Here is a 23,657-nt window from a genome sequence, read left to right as displayed (position 1 = left end):
CACATGTAGAGTAGAATAGCATGGGATAATTTGTGATAATCTCTTCCCCTTCGCAGTTGAAATTATGAAAAAAAAATACTTCAACTCGAGTCATTAATTAATCTCCAGAATTGACTACATAGAATAAACTGGCAATCAAAACAATTAAGTAATAATCTAATAGATGAAGCTCAATAATGTATACAACCAGGTGTGAATATTTCCTCTAATTTTCGTGTTATAAGCCATGAGAAAAAGTCAGGGTTACGCGACTTTTGAAACACTCTACTAAGTTATACATTCAGAAACCGGGACTTGCCTTCCAGACTGGAACCAGAACGAGTCAAAATTGAGAACGAAAAATACTTTTACAACTAGGGACGATCTCTCTCTCTCTCTCTCTCTCTCTCTCTCTCTCTCTCTCTCTCTCTCTCTCTCTCTCTCTCTCTCTCTCTCTCTCTCTCTCTCTCTCTCCCTCCTTCTCTCTCCCTCTTTCTTTCTTTCTGTCTGTCTGTCTCTCTATTTATATATTGATACATTGAGTGATTTGCTTTATTTTACTTCGCCTTTTGTGCCACTATTGGCTAATTTGCTTAGATGGGGATGAGTGATGATATGATGAAATTGATGAATGGACACTCCCAAACATCCATGCGCAGGCCAGGATTCGAACCCGGGACCCCTAGCGTCGTAGCGCGATGTGCTACCACTCCGACACTGGGGCCGACTCTATTTATATATGGGGGCGAAGACTTATTGGGGATTTTCTGTTCTCAGATGGATCAAGAACCCTGATGGAATTGATATGCAACCTATATTTAAACCTTTGCTTTTAGTGCGGTGAATTTCGGTGAAGTCCGGAGGGCCCATTGAAGCTAAATCCACTCTCCTCACCTCCTTGCTGAGGCCCCCTGGGATCTTAGATCTTTCTAAGATGCGAAAGAGAGAATGGGACGCGGAAAGTAATGGGAAACTACCGCATCTATTTTTCCCTAGAAAACTTGCAACTGAACATCGAACAGCATGGAGGTTGAAAGGAAAGACCTGCTGAAGGTCAGAAAAAAATGAATGAATGAATGATTGAATGTGTGTATATATATATATATATATATATATATATATATATATATATATATATATATATGTGTGTGTGTGTGTGTGTGTGTGTGTGTGTGTATGTATATATGTATGTATGAATGTCAAAGTAATTTGTCATCTGTTCATTAAGGGTAGGTATTGACAAACATAAATCGCAATCTCTGTCGTATGAATTCTTGAGAAAAATGTTTCCTGATTCCGGGAACTTTTGGAACACACCTTAAAAACCCCCATTTTATTTAAAAAAGGAATTGTACAATTTTACAACCATTCATCTAATTGCCTTAGACAATTACATTAAACGTACAGAGAAAAAGATTAAAACAGTGCTCTGGTGACTGAGACCGCAACTGGCGACCTCTACATCAAAATTCATCATTCTGGACTTCCCCGGAAGACTCTCATCTGGCCAGCTCCTCGCTTTGTATTCTGGGAGCGCAGTCAATTCGACCTAGGAAAATTCCATTGTCCTCCTATTTGTTGAAATGACCTCCTCTTGCAGGGCTGTTTGTTCTGTATAATGGCCGCCTGTATCTCATTGGATTCCCAAAAAAAGGTTGTACCGGGGCGCGATTTGTGAGAGGGAAGATTTTCTTCGTTTCATTTTTTACCCAACTTTCGGATGCAACCGAGCCTCTCCCGGAAAGTTTTTTATTTTTTTTATTGCTGTTTTCTGTTGTTCCCGTTTAGAAGGAACGCTGTCGCTTTGTTTATTGTCTATCTAACTTTAGTTTCTTTATGTTTCCTCTTCCTACTTTCCCGCACTTTCTTTTTATCTCTCCTAAAGGGAACGCCGCCTTTTAATGTTACTGAAAAACGTACTCATATTTTGGGTTGTGGTAATTCTGTCCTACAAAACTAGTGGAGGAAATGGAAACCACGATAAAGCCGTGTGGAAAATTGTATGTCCTTTCGCATTAAAGGAGAAGAACTGTGTAAACATTGATCTGTCCGTGCACGTTTAAGAAGAAAAACAGTATAATCAATGATACATCTGTGAACGTTCAAAAGGAAAAGCAGTGTAAGCATGGATCCATCCGTGCACCTTTAAGAAGAAAAGGTGTGTAAACGATAATACGTCCGTGAACGTCCAAGAAGAAAAGCAGTGTAAACATCAACTTGTTCTTGGACATCCAAGAAGAAAAGCAGTGTAAACATCAACTTGTTCTTGGACATCCAAGAAGAAAAGCAGTGTAAACATCAACTTGTTCTTGGACATCCAAGAAGAAAAGCAGTGTAAACATCAACTTGTTCTTGGACATCCAAGAAGAAAAGCAGTGTAAACATCAACTTGTTCTTGGACATCCAAGAAGAAAAGCAATGTAAACATCGATCTGCCCTTGCACATTCAAGAAGAAAAGCATTGTCAACAATGATGGTATATCAATATCATCATGATATTGATATGAAAGCCATTTGGCAAGAAAAATTTAGCTTTCTTATTACTTCTATAAAAAGAAATTACAGACATTTTTCTTTATGGCAATTAGAAATTAAACTTTGTTATCTTCCTACATGTGGTTTATCTTCTCAATTTCAAATAAAATTATAAATCCTGTAAAAAGAGATCAAGAAATTAACTCATTTCCACCACAGTAAAACATTCAGAAACAATAAAGAAAAATGTTAGAAAATACTCATAAGTCCAGAGCCATCTATTGTTCACCATTGCAAACATATCCCAACATAGTAGCGATTTTTTTTTTTAAAAACCTATTTTATTTCAAATTATTCAATAATAAGTTATTATCAGACAATATTGTCAAAAAACTATTGAAATTTGTTAATATAAAACTTTGTAGAAATTATGTCCACTTGTATTCAATTCTGGAAAGAAAAAATATCAATAAAGAATGAGGTAAAAAAATTATCATGAGCACTACTGGAAAAAAGATGGTTGAAGCTGAAATCAAAAAATTGTAAGTATCTTATTTCTTTATCCCAGGTTGTGTTCTACCGAAGCAAAGTGACGTGTATTCTTTGTGTATTACGCCTAGAGTGCTTAAAAAACGTCATAAATAAGATTATGAGACTCAGAAGGGATAAATGACATAAGATAAATTGCATGTGCAAGACTGATACTGAACAAAGAACTAGGCAGGTGAGTTCAGTGCAAGTGTATAAAAGGAAAATCACAACAAAATGGAGAAGAAACTAGATAAAATAATGGCATTGATAATGGACACAAAAGTTAGTCTAGAAAGAAGTTTAGGTCATTTAGATCAAAAGGTAAGGGAATTGAAAAGTGAAATTAAACAAACGCAAAAGGATTTGGCACAGTACAGAGTGGAGTGTAGTCAGAGAAGTGAAAAGTCAGATAAGAAGATAGATAAACAAAACAAGGAAGCTACCTGTTTAAAGCTAAATGTTGACATAATGGAAAAGAAAAATGAGGAGAGTAGAAAAATGATCCAGGACAACTCTTCCTCAATTAGTGAAGTTCGAAAGGAGTTAGCAGATACCAAAGAGGTAGTGAGAAAGATTTTAAATAAAAGTGAAAATGGAACCAACTCAATGTTTATGCAAGAATTAGAGAGTGTTAAGAATAGATTAGGAGAATTAGAAGAAAAACAAGTGAGATGCATGCTAGACAGAGGTACTTCAAGAAATCTATTGGATGACTCACCAATCTTGATTCCTACGTCTGCACTTATTAGACAGTTAGACACGGAAGCAGTTAGCCAATCAAAAATCCAAATTGAGCAAGAAGGACACAGCAATGCAACAGACATAGAGGAGGTATGTAAATTCTTGTGCCCAGAAAATGATGCATGTCCACCTTCAGGTGTAGTTATTGCCACGAACAGTTTTGATTTGGAAAAAGAAAGTAAGAACAATGTGGAACAAAGCAACAAGTGTATGGTTAATGCCTTAAGTGAAATTAGAGAGTCTCTTAAGGAGAGTAGTAAAATCAATGCAAGCTTACTTGAATTTATGGAAGTAAATGTACATCATCAGAACACTTTGCATAAGAATAATTCTACGTACTTTTCTCAAAATCAAGCAGAGGATGTAAAGCGACTTAAGGTTGCCAGCTCCGAGAAATCCAGTAGCAGCAACGACTCCTCAGATAGTCAAAAACAAGAGAAAATGGTGAAGAAAGTAAAAAAATAGAAAGAGAAACTTGCGATCAACAAGAAATGAAGACAAATTAAGGGAAGTACAAGTGATGGCATTCAGTAGTGATGAAAATGATGCAAGCGGAAACATAAAACAGGAATCCATGCAGGTTCCATTGAATGTTCCAAGCTCCAATACCAGTTTGAAGTCTAGTCCACAGAAGCCTGCTGTGTTACACATGAAACCAGAGCACTTACAAAAGTTACCAAAATTCAATGGCATAGTATCTGATCAAATTCCATCGGAATTCATAGAAAAGATAGAAGAAACTCTGGATTTGTATGAAATAGACAGATCTCAATACCTACGTTATGTACCAAAATTGCTCACTGAGAGTGCAAAGACATGGTATCAAACAATAAAGGACAAGCTGAATACGTATGAGCAATTTAAGAAGATTTTTCTAGATCATTACCAAAATTCACGTTGGAAAAGTATCATGTTGGCCAAAATTCTGAATACCCCATTTCAACGAACACAACATGGAACAGTTGTAGATTTTTTCTGTAAGACTTACAAATTGCTGACTCTAGTGCAAACCAACAATGAGGCGGCTCAGATCATAGCTCAGGTGTCTACTTTGTTACCATACAAAATAAGGGAACATATCACAATGAATAACGTCAACACATTCGGTGAAGCAATACAAGCAATCGAAAACTCAGAATCTTTGAAAAGCAATGTAGGATATGTGCCGATTTATAAACCAACAAAGAATAGTGTGGGTAAACAAACAAGTCAGGTCGTCTCTATGGTCAAAAGAGAGAATTTTCAAGTTGGCAAAAGGGCAGCAAAAAATTTGAACTCCATGCCAAGCACTAATACTAAAAATGATAGCTTTAACAACAATGAATTAATGTTTAAGACACGCACAACTAAAGACGTACCCACTTCGGAAAACTAAAGCTCACTCATGTGGAATTTGGAGGTGACATGGGTGAGGTAAAAAATCCTCCGGCATCTATGGTGAAAGGTAGAAGCTTTTCAAACCAAAAGGGCAATTCTGACGGAAGAGTACTAAAATCACCGCATCCAATGATACAAGGCAACCAACTCTTAGGTGATAGTTTAGTGCTAAGGATGGCACAAACTATTGTAGGATACAATATGACTTATACAGCAGAAGGTACAAGGCAAATTGGCTTATCGAAAAGTGGGCAAACCATACAGGACCTTCTGAAAAGGGTAAGCTCGCATACTGAGCTTGCAAGTTCGGTGATACTTCTAATTGGCACTAATGATATGCTTAAGGGCATCCCGTTAGAAGACATGAAAAGTTTATACCTACAATTATTGGCAAAGTTGAAAAACCTAACAAAGAAAATCGTATTATTGACACTTCCACCTATTCCGAAAACGATGTCATCTCCATACTCAAGCTTCAGGGAGAAGTGGGAAGAATGGAATGCATTTATAATGTCATTGGAAGATGGCTCCGAGGTCAAAGTAATAAATGTGGCCCCAGTATTCTTCAAGGAAGATGGTAAAACCATCAACAATGCTCTCTTTGAAAGGCATATTGGTCCAATTCATAACCGTCGGGTAGACATGATCCACTGGAACAAGGAAGGTATGCTTAAAGTGATCGAACTACTAAATGGGTTAAATATTATTAATTTCACTCCAGTGAATAACCCAATCCATAGAGTATGCGTTACAACCGAAAGTATGGTGCATTCGAATCCAACGAACACATCGTTGCTAGATGATGACGTTTGCAAATTTGAACAATTAAGTGTATGTAATGAACAGGAAAACTGAATGTTCACTCCTGTAGTATGGTAGGTGACGGGAGTGAAGAAAACATTCCTACCATCCTTCATGTAAATTTGAATTGTAAAGATGTAAATATTGATGATTATGAAGCCAGTGCAAGTAATGATCTAGTACCTGTGAACTTGAAGTTTAATAAGAGTGCTTCGGTGCTCATTGAAATAGGAATTAATGATAAAACATATAAATCCCTTTGTGACACGGGTGCCGAAACCAGCATAATGGCTGAAGCTGTATGGAAAGAAATATCTTCTTCTGCTTCTAGACCCAGATTACTACCTGCAAAAAACATAAAGTTGGTAGACTATTCAGGAAGCAAGACAGAGAGAATTTTAGGTATTACTCAAGTGTATATACATATAGCAAACCAATATTTCTATGTACAGTTCATGGTTGTGCGCAATCTGCAAGTACCGTTGATCTTAGGCTTGGACTTAATTTATACTATTCAAGCCAAATTAGATTTGAAAAACAATAGCATGTTTTTTGAGTCTAAACTAGGTAAGTCCGTGTGCAAATTTTTACCATTGGTTGAATCGAATAATGCATTGAAAACTGCTGATCAAGTGCAAGTATGTTCAGTGAAATTTGAAGATAACATTCATCCATCTGATCAGCAAATAAGAGAAAAAGTGGAAGCAGCAAATAATTTAACTTCACCACAAAAAAGCAAACTGCACAATTTGCTGATCAAGTATAGGAAGGTTTTTTCTTCCAAGCCTGGTCTTTGCAAGGGTTATCAACATAAAATAGAATTAACTACCAGCGAACCCATTGTCAGTAAGATATATCCTATTCCACATGCGTACAGAAAAGAAGTTAGGGAACACATCCAGAAGTTATTGGACTGGGATATTATAGAACCATCGACTTCGGAATACTTATCACCTCTTTTGGTGGTACCTAAGCCAAATGGTACCTTACGCATATGTGTTGATCAACGAAATATTAACAAACATGTAAAATTGAAACAAATCCACCCTTTAAAAATTGTGGAATTATTGTCAAAGTTTCATGGGTCAAGGTACCTCAGTTGCGTAGACATATCCAATGCCTTTTGGCAGACTGACTTGAATGAAAGTTGTCGAAAATTTACAGCATTTTCTTTCGAAGGCATCTTATACCAGTTTAAACGTGTGGTTTTTGGTTACGTTAACGGGACGGCAATCTTTGTAGATGTTATGAATAAGGTGCTAAATGGTACTCAAGATTTCACCATTGTATACGTGGACGATGTGATCATAAAGTCACCTAGTTTTGAATCTCACCTTGAACATCTAGACACTGTAATAAAAAAGATATTGAACTCTGGAATGACTCTCAGACTAGAAAAATGTGAATTCTGTCAACCAGAAATTACGTTCCTCGGTCACATCATTTCTCCTTTGGGGTATAAGAAAGATCCACGATATGTTGAGTCTATACTTAAATTACCCACACCACAAAACTTCAAACAAATCCAAAAAATTCTAGGGTCCTTCAATTGGGTCAAGAAGTACATAAAAAATTATGCTTTAATAGCTCAACCCTTATATGAACTGTTACGAAAAGGTTCCAAATGGAAGTGGAATGATAACGTAGAACAAGCCTTCCAGAAAATCAAACGACTAATAGCCGAAGATGTAATGTTAACATACCCAGACTTTCAGGAGACTTTTTACATACAGACTGATGCCTCAGCTGTAGGTGTAGCAGGATATTGTTTTCAGTTTATTGAAGGAAACTTTAGACCTTTGGGCTTCGTAAGCAGAATCTTGAAAGGTTTTGAGAGGTCATATACCTCAACTGAATTGGAAGTCTTAGCAATACTATTCACCATAGATAAATTCCAGTCCTTTTTGAAAGGTCGCAAATTTATCATCATATCAGATCACAAAAGCCTAACATGGTTGGAGTCTGCACATGGCTGGAATGCACGTCTTACGCGGTGGTTTATTCAAATCCAACAATATTGCTTTGAAGTGCGGTATTGCAAAGGAACTGAAAATCAACTTGCAGATATGCTCAGCCGAACATTCCAAGAATTTCCAACAGAAATCTACAAAGTGAACCAGTTCTCATTAAGTGAATCATTGCAACCTCTGGTTACATCATCACAGCTTATAGAAGCTCAGGATAGAGATGTGGAGCTGTCCGAAGTGAAACTACATGTGTTGGGCAAGAAACTTAATCAGAGTAGACAGTCTAGAAACTGGCCAAGAACATATACAGTACATGAAAACATCTTGTGTATAAGGGATTTCCATGACCCTTCAAGGCTGAGAGTGTGCGTACCCTCACATCTCATTGGAAACATGTTAATTCACTTCCATGACAAATCAGGACACTTTGGAACCACCAAAACAATTAACCAGATATTTAGACATTTCTGGTGGAAAAATATGAAATCTGACGTAAAAGCGTACATCTCGGATTGTGAGATTTGCATCCGTAACAAACCGAATAGGCATCCTGTGAAATGTCTCATGTACATACATTCCAGTCTAAAACCAGGAAAATTGATCTTCATAGATCTCCAAGGTCCATTTCTTCCAGGTCCAAATAGAGAGAGATTCTTGTTGACCATTTTAGATTCTTTTACACGGTACTTAATGGCATATCCAATACCCAATAGTGATACCAAGTCAATTTTGAAAAAACTAGTGAACATTTACATGCCACATCTAGGAATACCAGACGTCATCATATGTGACAATGGACCACAGTTTAGATCAGCTCAGTTCAGAGAGACTTTAAATCAGTACCACATAAAACTATATTTCACTCCACCTTACCACCCAAGCTCAAATCTGGTGGAAAGGTACCATGCTGAACTAAATCGATTGATGCGAGTTTTATGTCAAGAAAATCATGCAAAGTGGCCACGCTATGTAAATGATGCATTGTCGTTGTTGAACAACTCTATGTCAGACCAGATTGACTTCACGCCTTCGGAACTACGTCTGAACAGCACCACCCAAGTGGATTATGGAAAGTTGCTAGGCATTACTTCCACAACTTCAGAACCTCCCTGGGAAAATAAGTTGTTGATGGCTAGTTCAAAAAATAAGCAGAAGAGGAGCAAGAAATTAGCCAAGTTGAATGCACTTCACTCCAGCAGGCAAGTGGTAAACATAGGTGATCTTGTGTTCATGAAAAACCATCAGCAAAACACTCCTTGGCATACAAGCATAAAAAAGTACTGCAACTTATATGTAGGCCCTTACTTTTGTATTGCCAAGAATAAAGAGTCCACCATAAGTGTTGTAAATTGTCACACTGGGGAAACCATACACAATCAGTCCCTTGATCACATAAAGTTGTGGAGATGTTCGAAGCTAAAGAGAGAGGAGTATCTCTCAAAACTTAAAACTATAAATGAAGATGTATATCAACTACTAACTACATCCATAGGCAACAATACAGACAATCTTGGATCTGAAAACATACACACAAAATTTTTAGTATTGCCTTGATGTCAATAGTGTGCTTTGTGAAATTAACCAGATGTATATATTGTAATTCTTTCAAAAGTGATTTATAGTGAAACATGTTGTTGTCTTGTTCTTTCATAAATGTATATATATATATATATATATATATATATAAAAAAAAAAAAAAAGTTAAGTGCTAGGTAATATGTTAAAAGAAAATGTCAAGAAAGGTGCACTGCAACATTATTTTCTTGTCCATGTTCATTAACGTGATGAAACCAGAACAGTACAAAAAATTTCGTAGTACTACCATAATGCAGTGGTTGGATTGTTTAAATAGTAGAATTAACCATATGAATGCAAAGTAATGCCATTGAAGCAACTTAACTACTTTTGTTTTCTCATACGAGTACCATGAATTATGTTTTAATAAGAAGTTGAGTGGTAGGTAGTACGTTAAAAATATTAGAGACCATAAGTGTATGCATGTTCATGTATATCTCTATATGTGTATACATCTATGTATATTGATGTAACGAAAACTGCTTTGCTGGCAAAACCTTAAATCAAGTATTTAGAGAATTGAAAAGTATCAGTTTTTAAATATCGCTATTGGTACAGTCAGCTGCAAAATAAATACATATATTTTCTTTTATATTCGCTTGTCTCAAAATAACATTATTATTCATGATGCTAGTCCAGCATTTGTATACCGATGTCTTTGAATTTATGTTTAATTCTTGAACTCCGAATAATAACAAATGAGTAAATGTAGTGAAGTACAATGTACTTTGTGATACATTTGCAGCCAGCTGTATACTTTTATGCTATTAATCGATTGCAAAGTTCTTGATAACATGACACTAGGAGAAAACTTACCTGAAATGGTATTGGCATTGTAAAACAAACATTTGTAAAGATCAATTTGGTGTCCACATCTCTGTTAAAGACAAATATTTCAAAGGCATTATAGTAATTAGGGTAATGTTTGACTTCTAGATAGTGAGTTATATTTTCAGTATTCCATTACTTCGTTCAGTGTCTCAGTCACATGTAAGGTATTTAGTAGTCTGTCTCATGTGATTTACTGTACTTTGAATATTCAATCTTGAAATTGAGTGGCGAATTAGTTCTAAGTTTTCATTCATGGTTCATGCTCAATTAATACCATATAGATACAAGCATATATATAAAAATTCGATTTTATAAAGTTGCTGTGGCAGTATTGTAGATGCACGGCATTTGACGTAACAATATTTATGGTATAAAATAATAATAATAAAAAGAAATTGTATTTCTTATTTAGACGGTAAATTGTCTGGTTCATTGAAATAATCACTTTAATCAATGCAATCCCATTTTAGCTTAAGTATACTGACTGTATAATTTTTCTAATTATTCAGACATAAGTGCATGGTAAAATATATATATTTAATAGTAAAAAAAAAAAAAAATAAAAAAAAATAAATTAGTAAAGTACAAGGTATGCAATATTTTCTTAAGTAATGTAAATTTGGTAATTTTGTAACTTGATATACACATAGACGCGTAAGCTCTGTAGAGTGATATATTAAATGTGATGAAAATGTATATGTGATACCCTTAGATTTCTCAAGGTAATGTTATAAAATCACATAATATTTATTTTCCAGTATAATGTAAGTTGTACCTAGCTCATCGGAGATAGATTTTCCTTAAATGTTTTGTTCTTTGTGAATAGTTAAGGTATGCAACCTTAATTTTTGAATATTCAATCTTGGTATGCAATGAGCATAAACACTGATGGTATGTGAATAGTCGGAATAACCAGTTAACAAATTTTGTGCTTTCACTCATAGTTAATACTCAGCATAATATATGCAAGAGCAAATAACCAAAATTTTAAATTTTCAAGATTAATAAGGTGGTATTGCGCCGATATGGCATTCCACACACTTACATGTAAAAGAATATGCCCAGTGTTTAAATAGTTACTGCTGAAGGTAAAATTTGTATGCTCCTTCAATATGCTTCTTTTGTCCATGTTCAGGTATAATTGGCATTTGAATAACATGTGGTGTACACACGCTGTATAGGAATGTGTTCTTGTTTTCATTATTTGGTTTTGATGATGTGGGTTAAATTACTTTTATTCTCAAGAGATGGCGTATGTGGTTCATGTATCAGATGTTTGCGTGGGCGCCAAACAAAGAAACGGTTAGTGAGTGAGCAGCAACATGACGCGAATCACGGTAACCACAGCTGGACATTACTAAGAACATACGTCGTCTAAAGTGATTAGAATTGCCTTTCAGTGATACTTCATGTAGTTAGTGCATTACAGGTAGAAAATAGATGTCTCAAAAGAATCAGCGTGTGCATTTGTGTTTGTGTTTTCTTACAAGAATCAACGCAACTCCAACATTTTTATGGTCCTCCAAGCCTTGGATGTCTTACATCTACCTGACTTTGTGAACTGTAAACTTTGTGGTGAACGGTGTGTTCTAGTTTTGCATTGACATAGCGTGGTCCAGTTGTGTGGATTCGTGTCTCAAGAACTGAACGTTTAGTGCGGGTGGCAGAAGGGACATTCCGGAATCTCGATACTAAATTTATTGCGTAGCAAGCATATTCAGAAGGCGGGGAAGGAAATCAGCTGATTCTTCGTGCGAGCAGTGCAGCAGTGTTTCCAACCGGCGAGACGATTGTGTGTCCAACATCGGCAGCGCTGAAGTTTGCAGGTAATCAGGCTCGTTTTAGTACCATTTCCTTTTCCTTTCTTTACATTACCTTACGTTCATTAATTGCATTATTGTGACACCTTATCAGTTATCCTTTCACCATGACAGAGGCAGAGATTAAACGTTTAAAAGTTGTGCGAGGAAGCTACAAAGGGCAATTGACCCGTATGAAAGCATTCGTCGATGCATTTGACATTAATATACAGAGTGTTCAGGAAATTAAACTGAGATTAAGTCATTTGACTGAGATGTGGGACAAATTCAATGACGTTCAAACCAGTTTGGAACTTCAATCGGAAGCATCCGAAGAGGAAGTTCACAGAATAGAATTTGAAGAAAAGTACTACAGTATTAGGTCTCAAATGGAGACAATAGTGATGCGGCATGATCAAATGCATCAGCCCAGTGTTAGTACTAGTTCTGTTACGTCAGTTCAGTCTCAACTTAGACTTCCAAAGATTTCCATACCCTCTTTTGATGGAAATTATGAAAACTGGCTTCCATTCAAGGACAATTTTAAAGTGTTGGTCCATGATAACAATACATTACCAGCAATACAAAAATTTCATTATTTGCGGTCCTCTTTAAAGGGACAAGCCAGTAAGCTCATTTCAAACTTGCAAGTCAGTGAGGCAAATTATACAGTAGCATGGAACTTGCTCACTGAAAGATATGATAATAGCAGGCTTATTGCATCACATTATGTTAGTGAACTATTACACATAAAGTCGGTGCGTAAAGAAGATGCAAATGAATTGAGACAGTTTGTAAATACAGCAACCTCAAATCTGAATGCTTTAAAGGCTCTTAAACTTGAGGTGCCTTTGGATGAAGTCATTTTATCACAACATTTTGTATCTCATTTGGATCACAATACTCGTAAGGAATTTGAATTATCACAAGAGCATGATTACTTTCCTACCTTGTCAGAATTATTTGCATTTGTAGAGCGCAGGTGTCAAGCTTTAGAAAACATGAAACCGACACATAGTGACACCAATGCTAAGCAGTTTCAATCACATGATAAACAAGGTAAATTCATGAAACAAAGCAACACGTATTTAGCAACATCCACTAACATTCAGTGCATGTACTGTTCCGCAAATCATACTTTGTACCAATGTGAGACTTTCTTACAGGCAAGTTATAAACAGAAGCAAGAATTTGTGAAGAAGAAAGGTCTTTGTTTTAATTGTTTATCTTCAAAACATTCATTGAAATTTTGTAAATCTGGAAATTGCAAAATTTGTAATTTGAAACATAATACTCTCTTGCATAGGGATACACCTGAAAGACCAAGATCATCGAGTGTCAGTAACAATACAAGCAATAGACAACAATTGAATTCTAGGGTGTATCCTCAAGAAAGCAACAATGGGGCAAGAGATGAAGCACCTCAATCTTCATATTGTACAGTCAAAGAAAGACACACTTCACAAGTTTTATTGTCAACTGCCTTAGTGAAGGTAAAAGGCAACAATGGACAATTTCATTATTGCAGAGTCCTCTTAGACAGTGGGAGTCAGTCAAATTTTGTAACTACATCATTAGTGCAGAAACTGCGACTGAAGAAAGAAAACTATGTTGTTCCAGTCCAGGGAATAAACAATTCGTGTCTTGAAACTAAACATTGTGTAGATGTTGTAATCCAGTCTAGAACATCTAATTATACAACAACAGTGAAGTGTCTTGTGTTACCAAAAATCACAGGCGACTTGCCCACACAGGTAATCGATTGCAGTACTTGGAATCTCCCAAAGGATATTCAGTTTGCTGATCCTTCATTTCATCAGCCAGGCAGCATAGATTTGTTGATTGGATCTGAACTATTTTTCTTGCTACTACGTTCAGATAGAAGAACAAGAATAGGAAATTATCCTGTACTTCAAGATACAGAGTTAGGATACATTTTAGCAGGAGCTATGCCTCAACAATGTGAAGCACCTACAACAGTTACTTCATGTTTTGTACGTACTGAAGATAGCCTTCAATTACAATTACAGAGGTTTTTTGAGTTAGAGGAAGTATTCACAAAGACCAAGAGCAAAGAAGAAATGGATTGTGAAAGGCATTTTCAAGAAACAACCATCAGGCAGAAGGATGGTAGATTTATGGTTAGGCTACCATTCAAACCAAATCATACTGAATTAGGGAATTCGTTTCAACAAGCAGACAAAAGATTTCATCAGTTGGAAAGAAGATTAACAACACAGCCAACACTCAGGCAGAACTATTGTGAATTCATGGACAATTATGAATCATTAGGCCACATGAAGCAAATTAAAACTACTGATGAAGAGAACAAGGAGTCATATTACCTACCGCATCATGCTATTATTAGAGAAAGTACTACAACACCTGTGAGAGTTGTATTTGATGGATCATCGAAAACAGACAGTGGACTATCCCTTAACGATGTTCTAATGACAGGGCCTACAGTCCAAGAAGATCTATACTCTATTGTACTGAGGTTCAGAACGCACAAGATAGTTTTTACAGCAGATATAGCCCAGATGTTTCGCAACATTAGAGTCCATCCTTATGACACTAAATATCAAAGAATATTGTGGAGAAAATCACCAAACGAAGAAATACAAACTTATGAATTATTAACTGTAACTTATGGCTTAACCTCATCGCCGTACCAAGCTGTTGCAGCATTACAAATGCTTGCAAGACAGGAAAACGAAAACTTTCCCAATGCATCCAGCATATTATTAAGGGATTTTTATTGTGACAATGTAGCATCAGGAGGTGATAACATTGAAACTATGCTCAACTTACAGTCTGAACTGAATGAACTCTTGAAACGAGGTGGATTTATTTTACGCAAATGGTGCTCCAATTGTGAGGAATTGGTGCAAGCAGTACCAGAAGAACACAGAGAAGTTCATTTACCACTTCAGTTCAATAATGAAGCAGAAATAAACACATTAGGCCTCATCTGGCAACCATCAACAGACAATTTTTTAATTTCGTGCAAAGTAGCGAAAGATGGAGACTTTTGTTCACCATTAACGAACATAACCAAACGACAAGTTGTGTCAATTGTTAGCTCCATATTTGATCCACTGGGACTTATCAGTCCAACTGTCATTTTATACAAGATGTTTTTGCAGAAACTCTGGAGTTGTAAATTGGAGTGGGATGAACAATTAGATTCAGATTTAAGAAACCAATGGACAAATTTGTATCAACAACTACCAGATATAGTTCACATCCAAATAGAGAGATTTGTACTGACAACAGAAAAGACAAATGACATTCAGATACATGGATTCTGCGACGCAGCAGAAGGAGCTTATGGTTGTTGCATTTATATCAGATCAAGAGATGAGTCAGGAAGAATCAATGTTAAATTACTGTGCGGAAAGTCAAGAGTAGCGCCAATCAAAAAAGTTACTTTGCCACGACTAGAATTGTGCGGTGCTCTTCTATTAGCTAAACTAGTTAAGAAAACAACACCAATTTTGAGAATTCCAATTGACAGTACATATTTTTGGACAGATTCAAAAATCGTACTTGGGTGGCTAGCAGCGTCCCCCACTCGATGGAAAACCTTCGTAGGTAACCGTGTTGCACAGATCCAGGAACTTTCTGTTATTAACCAATGGCATCATGTCACATCTAAGTGTAATCCAGCAGATTTGATAACAAGGGGAGTAGAACCAAGAGCCCTCAAGGATTCGGAAATTTGGTGGAATGGACCTACGTGGTTAAAAGAAGATACTTGGCCATTACATGTTATGGAAAATAGCGAACTTGAAGAATGCATAACAGAACAAAGGAAGATAGTTACATCAATGTTTAGCAAGATACATGGAACAGAAGCAGATTTCATGCTGAGATTTTCCACATTACAGAGATTGCTTCGTGTAGTAGCAACATGCTACAGATTCATTTACAATGTTAAGAATCCTGTTTCAAAGAGAACAGGAAACTTTTCTTATGTTGAATTACGTGCAGTACTGATGAAATGTATCTTAATTGTGCAACGCATTTCATTTCCACAAGAAATTCATGACTTAGAAGAAGGACAACAAGTATCAAAAAATAGTCCTATCAAGGATCTTCATCCATTTATTGATGACAGACAGCTGTTACGAGTTGGTGGAAGACTCGAAAATTCAGAATTGCCATATGAGAGCAAATATCAATTAATTTTGCCTACCAAACATCATCTGACGCAACTCATAATTGAATCAGAACATCGTCGTTTATTACATGCAGGGCCTCAATTGTTGATAAGCTCTTTAAGACAGGAATACTGGATTCCACATATCAGACAAACAGTAAGATCTGTCTTGCATAAATGCTTAATATGTTTTAAGTTGCAAGCCAAGGCGTCACATCAACTCATGGGACAATTACCAAGCCCAAGAGTCACACCATCACGTCCATTTTTAAATACAGCAGTAGATTATGCTGGTCCTTGTATCATAAGAACAAACAGAAGAAGCAGAATCACTACCAAGGGATATGTAGCTATATTTGTGTGCATGGCTACTAAAGCAGTGCATATTGAAGCAGTTATTTCCTTAACGTCAGACGCATTTATCGCTGCTCTACGCAGATTTGTTTCTAGAAGAGGAAAATGTCAAAACATATACAGTGACAACGGGACTAATTTTGTTGGAGCTAATAGAGAACTGAGAGAACTCAGTCAACTCTTCAAAGCAGAACAGCTAAAAGGTGGACTTGAAGATTTTGCAATAAAAAATGGAATCAACTGGCACTTCATTCCAGCTAACGCGCCCCACTTTGCAGGATTGTGCGAAGCCGCTGTAAGGTCTATGAAATATCACTTTAAGAGGATAGTGGGAAATGCTACTTTGACATACGAAGAGCTTGCAACATTGTTAACGCAAATTGAAGCATGCCTCAATTCCCGACCCTTGACCTCAATATCTGATAATCCTAGTGACACCTTTTATTTAACACCTGGTCACTTTCTTATAGGGTCACCTCTCATGTCCATACCTGAGCCTGATTTAACTAACTTGCCCCAAAACAGTCTTTCTAGATGGCAACACATTCAGCAATTACAACAACATTTTTGGAAAAGATGGTCGAAGGATTATCTCCACGAACTACAACAGCGTCGTAAATGGACGGCTTCAACAGAAAATCTTCAACCAGGAATGGTGGTTCTGGTCAAAGAAGACAACGCACCTCCACTTACATGGAAAATAGCAGTAGTGGAAGAGACGTTTCCTGGTAAAGACGGTGTAGTGCGTGTGGCCAAAATTAGATCAAAAACTGGTTTTACTAAAAGACCAGTGAACAAATTGATTCCCTTACCTAATGACAATTGAATTAGCAAATCTGTTGATTGGAATTTATCCAATCAAGAGGGGGGAATATGTATAGGAATGTGTTCTTGTTTTCATTATTTGGTTTTGATGATGTGGGTTAAATTACTTTTATTCTCAAGAGATGGCGTATGTGGTTCATGTATCAGATGTTTGCGTGGGCGCCAAACAAAGAAACGGTTAGTGAGTGAGCAGCAACATGACGCGAATCACGGTAACCACAGCTGGACATTACTAAGAACATACGTCGTCTAAAGTGATTAGAATTGCCTTTCAGTGATACTTCATGTAGTTAGTGCATTACAGGTAGAAAATAGATGTCTCAAAAGAATCAGCGTGTGCATTTGTGTTTGTGTTTTCTTACAAGAATCAACGCAACTCCAACACACGCTCAGTTGAAAATATATTTCATACATAATATTCATTCCTTAAACTTATTTTATTCATGTTGACAATGTGAGGTCAGCAAAAATAAATATATTTATATATATATGCATCTTGCTCACAAATGAAGAGTTTGTACTATTTCTTGTATTGCATTAAGATTGGAAGTAGCAAAGTGCTTCCTGCTGAATTTCGTTAAAAATTTCTTGTAGAACTTACTACTATTTTGTAACATGATTGTTGCATATTGTCATTGCAAATTAGTCATTCACTCAGGTATTATACCATATTTGCTATTCTTGTTTTTATAGCATTATGCTATTAAGCTAGCATATAAAAAAAAATATATGGGTTCATTTCATAATTTCACATCAAATATCATTTTGCCTTTGTATGTTTCCATATAAACATAGTAAAACTAAAAAATCATTGTGAAATAAATTTATTTAGGTAAATGTTTCAAAACAAAACAGAAAAGTTCAGGATATTCAAAAAACAAATTGTAATTATATCATTTGTACAAGAAAAATTTCATACTTATGTACATTTTAAAATTTCATGTAAAATGTCTTGGTTGAGTTGTGCAGTGGATGGTTTGGGACATTCAGGTTCGTGTAGTTCAAACCCATGTTGAGCGCCATATATCAATATCATCATGATATTGATATGAAAGCCATTTGGCAAGAAAAATTTAGCTTTCTTATTACTTCTATAAAAAGAAATTACAGACATTTTTCTTTATGGCAATTAGAAATTAAACTTTGTTATCTTCCTACATGTGGTTTATCTTCTCAATTTCAAATAAAATTATAAATCCTGTAAAAAGAGATCAAGAAATTAACTCATTTCCACCACAGTAAAACATTCAGAAACAATAAAGAAAAATGTTAGAAAATACTCATAAGTCCAGAGCCATCTATTGTTCACCATTGCAAACATATCCCAACATAGTAGCGATTTTTTTTTTTAAAAACCTATTTTATTTCAAATTATTCAATAATAAGTTATTATCAGACAATATTGTCAAAAAACTATTGAAATTTGTTAATATAAAACTTTGTAGAAATTATGTCCACTTGTATTCAATTCTGGAAAGAAAAAATATCAATAAAGAATGAGGTAAAAAAATTATCATGAGCACTACTGGAAAAAAGATGGTTGAAGCTGAAATCAAAAAATTGTAAGTATCTTATTTCTTTATCCCAGGTTGTGTTCTACCGAAGCAAAGTGACGTGTATTCTTTGTGTATTACGCCTAGAGTGCTTAAAAAACGTCATAATGGGTTCGTGAACATCCAAGAAGAAAAGTCGAATAAACAATGAAATGTCTGATCATATTCAAGAAGAAAGGCATCAACAGCAGGTACGTGCACGTCTGATACGTATATTAAAGATGTCACGGTGATCAATGTTTAGGCAACCCTGTTTAAACATGACTAAATCAATTCTTTTACTTGAAGAAACAGACCGGCTTCCATGGTTTAGTTGATATCGCAGCACGTTACGTAGCAAGTGGTCGAAATCTAGGTAAGACATAGACATTGTGTTTGTTCAACCGGTGGCTGTGTGTAATGACCAAGATTTTGGAAAGTACTTCGTATATCTGTATAAAAGTATATATGTACACTTATAGCTAGTTACCAGAAATTTGGGAAGAAATGCCTATTCGAAGAAAGACTATAAAGATGTCGACCTGGGCAGGTTATATAAGTCATGAAGACATGTTTATTGATAATATTTGCACATCTTAGAAGCAAAGTATTGTTAATATAGATCAGTCCTTGCACATCCAAGAAGAAAAGCAGTGTAAACATTGATCTAGATAGAATAATAGCAGTGTAAACATTTATCTATCCCTTCAGATTTAGGAAAAGAAGCAGTGCAAACTTTGATACAGTCTGTAACAAAGTAACTGCACCACTTAACACAATGGAACGCAAACTCTGATTTAGGTGATATGTAGACAATTATACTGCTCACATTTTACTTTACATTAATCCTGGGCCTTGTTTTGTATGTTTCATATGTCTATATATGAAAAACCAGCTGATTTCATGGCCATAATCTTGCCTTGCTTGCGTGGATTTTCCCCATGCCTGTACACTGGTCACAGTTACTGCACTTTAGTAATTGAGAATAGTCCAGACTACCTCTCAGACACGGCTGGAACACACTTTAGTAATCAAGCAATAGTGTGAAATCCATTACACAGATTTTCCACCCACTATTCACATGATTTCCACCAGTAAACCCGACTGCACGTCATCTATTTGCACACAGACGTCAGAGACACCTGTTGGCAGAGAGTGGAATGAAAGACAGCAGTGCAAAATAACAAAAAACAAAACAATAAACAATCTCAGGTGGAATTTGCCATTGTTTTGCACATTATTACAATGGCAATTTAAACATATTTCAATATCTCAATATGCACCTCATTTTTAGCTGAGGTGCAGTTGTTTTGTTACAGACTGTATATCTCTGCACATTCAAGAAGATAAGCAGTTTAAAAAATGATCAGTATAAGCAGTTTAAAAATTGATCAGTGGCGGCGATTAGAGATGGCGTGGGGCAGTTACCCCCCACTTTTTGTCACTTTTGCCACCGCACAATGCTAAACCTTATCTACCAAGGGAAAGCAAACTGTCCTTGCTCACCCAGCTTTGGCAACATGCACCTAGTTTTGGTATCCAATCGCCGCTAATGACATTGATCTATTTATCAAGTATCTCTGTACATTCAAGAAGAAAAGTAGCTAAACATCAATGCGTCCTTGCTCATCAAAGAATAAAGCATATAGCAAAGAAAAATACATTTTAAAATATTTTGAAGAATGTAAGCACCATTTCAAGTGTTAGTAAAAGTGGCGTGCCTAGGTATATTATCACATAGAATCGCTATCCTACCTACAATTCACACTTTTTAAAAGGAGCGAAGCAAGGTCAAGAGCGACGATGTACCTTTGGACACGCCGCTGACTGATTTCTTTGCAAATTGTTCACATTTTCTTTATCTGCGTCGCTTTAGGTAAGAGAGTCTGCTGACATTTCTTCTCTTACCCCTACTTCCCATCCCACCAATTTCTGTCATGCCGCGATGACATTCAGAACATCGCCACTCGAGCAGCAGAATGGCGAACACTATCACCTTCGGTACGAGCGGTTCCGGGTTCGATCTGCTGTGGGAAGTCCAAAATCCAGCACTATGATAATAACTTGTAGTTTTGTTATTAAGCGTCACTTTTCTGCCACGCTTGGCTAGTCGAGACGATGAGGATACTTGTTTAGTGAAGACAATTGGGAAGCTAATTGTAAACAAGACACGGTGGGCTGCGGTTTTGTCTAAAAAACAGACAAAAGTGACGATGTAATTTGATACTCAGTCTGCGTCACACCGTAAAGAGCTGTTACGGTGTTTAATTTCGGCCACACAGTCTACACAATGTAATTATCCAATTCTATCAGTCTTAAAATACCTGTAGCCGTAGTTTATGGAAGATATGGATTTTACTGTAAACAAATCGCCCCCCAAAAATTCCCCCTTTTCTTAAGCGTTGGCTAAAAAAACTTGAAGCAGCTCTGATATTTTAAAGTGGAGTATCCCGCACTACAGGCATTTAAAACTTTTATCCGTGGTCTGCGAGGACTACAATTTGTCACTGCGCCATTTTTTTGCATATTCATCTGGGTAAAAAAAAAATGAAAAAAACGTTTCTCTCTCAGAAGCTTAGCAAATCTGTTTTGCATGTGAAGGCGCATACATCACGTGACACTCTCCATGCAAGACAACTCATCAGCGGCACGTTACATAGTATCATATTTTCCCGCTGCCAGGAACCCTGAACCTGGCTTTCTGTCACGGAAGAAGGCGGCACTTGTCGCACAAAAAGGCATCACCCTCCCCTTCTTCATCCCTTCCCCTTATGAAGGTCCGGAGATTGAGCTCCGGGCATCCCTCTGAATAAAAATCCCGTCAAACAGATTTGCACTTAGAAGAGTTGCCTCATATTTCGAGCGCGTAGAGGTACGAGCCCTGGCTTTGAAAGATAATTTTTTATGCCTCCAAAAATGGCTAAGCTTTTAACATAGCTTCGGCGTTTAGAAGGCGTTGCTTGTGGAGCCGTAAGTTTTAAACAGAGTCAAGGGTGGGCCCCAGTTAGTGGCGTGCAGTGACCACTCGGGTTGTGCAATCGACTGAATATGATTCCATTTCACACAAATATACATTGCGAATAATTATAGCCAGGGGGAGAAAAATAAAGCGCGCCAAGTCGCCATGAATTTTTAAATCGAGTTCTATTTTTTAAAAATTAATTCAAGTCCAGTTAAGGAAATTTCTATTACATTTTTTTAAAAAAATAATGAGTACAATATATAGATGTTCTACACTTTTTAAAAAATAATGAGTACAATATATATATTTTCTACATTTTTTAAAAAATAATTAGTACAATATATATATTTTCTACATTTTTAAAAAAATAATGAGTACAATATATATCTTTTCTATATTTTATTAAAAAAAATGAGTACAATATATATATTTTCTACATTTTTTAAAAAATAATGAGTACAATATATATATTTTCATATTTGTGTGTTTTCTTTATCACATGTATCATTAAGTCAGAATAATAAACATGTGAGGATACATTTTTGCACTGTTGCTACACGAACGATGCAGTAAAGTCGGCCATATATTAGATTGATTGATTTGCTTTATTTTACTTCGCTTTTTGTGGCACTTCTGGCTTATATTCAAATATGGGGATGAATAATGATATGATGAAATTGATGAATGGACACTCACCAACATGCATGCCCAGGCGGGGATTCGAACCCGGGACCTCTGGCATCGTAGCGTGATATGCTAACCCACTCCGCCACGGGGGCCGGTAGAAGAATCCTCCTGCACACGTTATATATGCACAAATTCGGGTTCTATTTTTAAGGTTACATTTCAAAAATGTATAGCCTAAGTTTAGTTGGATTCATGGCTTCCTAAGTTTGTATTTGAAAAAAAATAAAAATAAAAAATACTCGTGGGAAAAAAGCGCTGGCGTCTAAATTATTTAAAATTTTGCCTAGTTGTGATTATAGATTCCATTATGATACAATGCAAGTTCGAACTTGGGTCTCTCCGATGGCGCAGTGGTTGCGTCGTCGGCTTGTAATCAAGAGGTCCCAGGTTCGATACCCGCTGGAGGCACATAGTGGTTCGGATCCCTCTTTAAACTGTGGGTCCAGTCCAGATTAGCCTTTCTGTGCATAAAGTGGACTTAAAACAACAATTCAATGAATCAATCGAACTTGCAATACAAAGTAGCCTGTTTGAAAACGCAAGAAAACGTTACGATTGTGTAGTGGATATTTCTGTTAGCTTATGTAAAAATTGATCTCTTTAAAGTTTATTATTTCATGTTTTAAGTTGTCCGTTCAAGCCGATTTGAATATATGTGTTGAATAGTATTCGAAGTGTAGATGCCAACTAAGGAACTTCCACTTCAAGCACGAGAACTATTATTAAATCAACTGTTGAAATGTTTAAATGTATTTGTTCTATCACTTCTGAAACTTTATGTGAAGAAGTTAAGTAACTTATTCTTGAGAAGTTGTACATTTATAACTAGTTTACATGAAAAATTTCCTTCGTCTACCTGAGCTTGAATCTAAGACGGATACGAGTGCCTTTTTTTGATTGTAGGGATTTAATCTTCTTTTTTTCACTACAAATAGGGGCTTCATGTATTTATTTAACTGTATTTGTGTCAGGCGCTGCAAGATTGAAGCATAATACTTGGAAAAATTAGAAAAAAAAATATAACCGAAGTTATTCAAAGCCACGGTTTTACTCCTGATC

General features: G+C 36.2%; 1 protein-coding gene across 1 annotated transcript; it reads left to right on the top strand.

Moving 5' to 3' along the window:
* Positions 1-4,246: 4,246 nt before the first annotated feature.
* On the top strand, positions 4,247-17,418 carry LOC145986928 (uncharacterized). The gene is made up of 4 exons (XM_083121392.1): positions 4,247-4,575; positions 5,583-5,767; positions 7,147-9,070; positions 13,383-17,418. The coding sequence occupies exons 1-4, from the start codon at positions 4,247-4,249 to the stop codon at positions 17,416-17,418; spliced, it is 6,474 nt and encodes a 2,157-aa protein (XP_082977518.1).
* The last annotated feature ends 6,239 nt before the right edge of the window (positions 17,419-23,657 follow it).

This window comes from Lepisma saccharinum, chromosome 4 (genome assembly GCF_977018435.1).
Source record: "Lepisma saccharinum chromosome 4, izLepSacc3.1, whole genome shotgun sequence".
NCBI lineage: Eukaryota > Metazoa > Arthropoda > Insecta > Zygentoma > Lepismatidae > Lepisma > Lepisma saccharinum.
Note: the sequence above shows the minus strand (reverse complement) of the source record. Positions and strands in the feature narration are given on the sequence as shown.

Coding starts and splice junctions, on each gene's coding strand:
- LOC145986928 (XM_083121392.1), top strand. CDS start 4,247: ATGGCATTCAGTAGTGATGAAAATGATGCAAGCGGAAACATAAAACAG. Junction 4,576..5,582: donor ATAAAGGACAAGCTGAATAC/GTATGAGCAATT, acceptor CTCAAGCTTCAG/GGAGAAGTGGGAAGAATGGA. Junction 5,768..7,146: donor GATCCACTGGAACAAGGAAG/GTATGCTTAAAG, acceptor CAATCTTTGTAG/ATGTTATGAATAAGGTGCTA.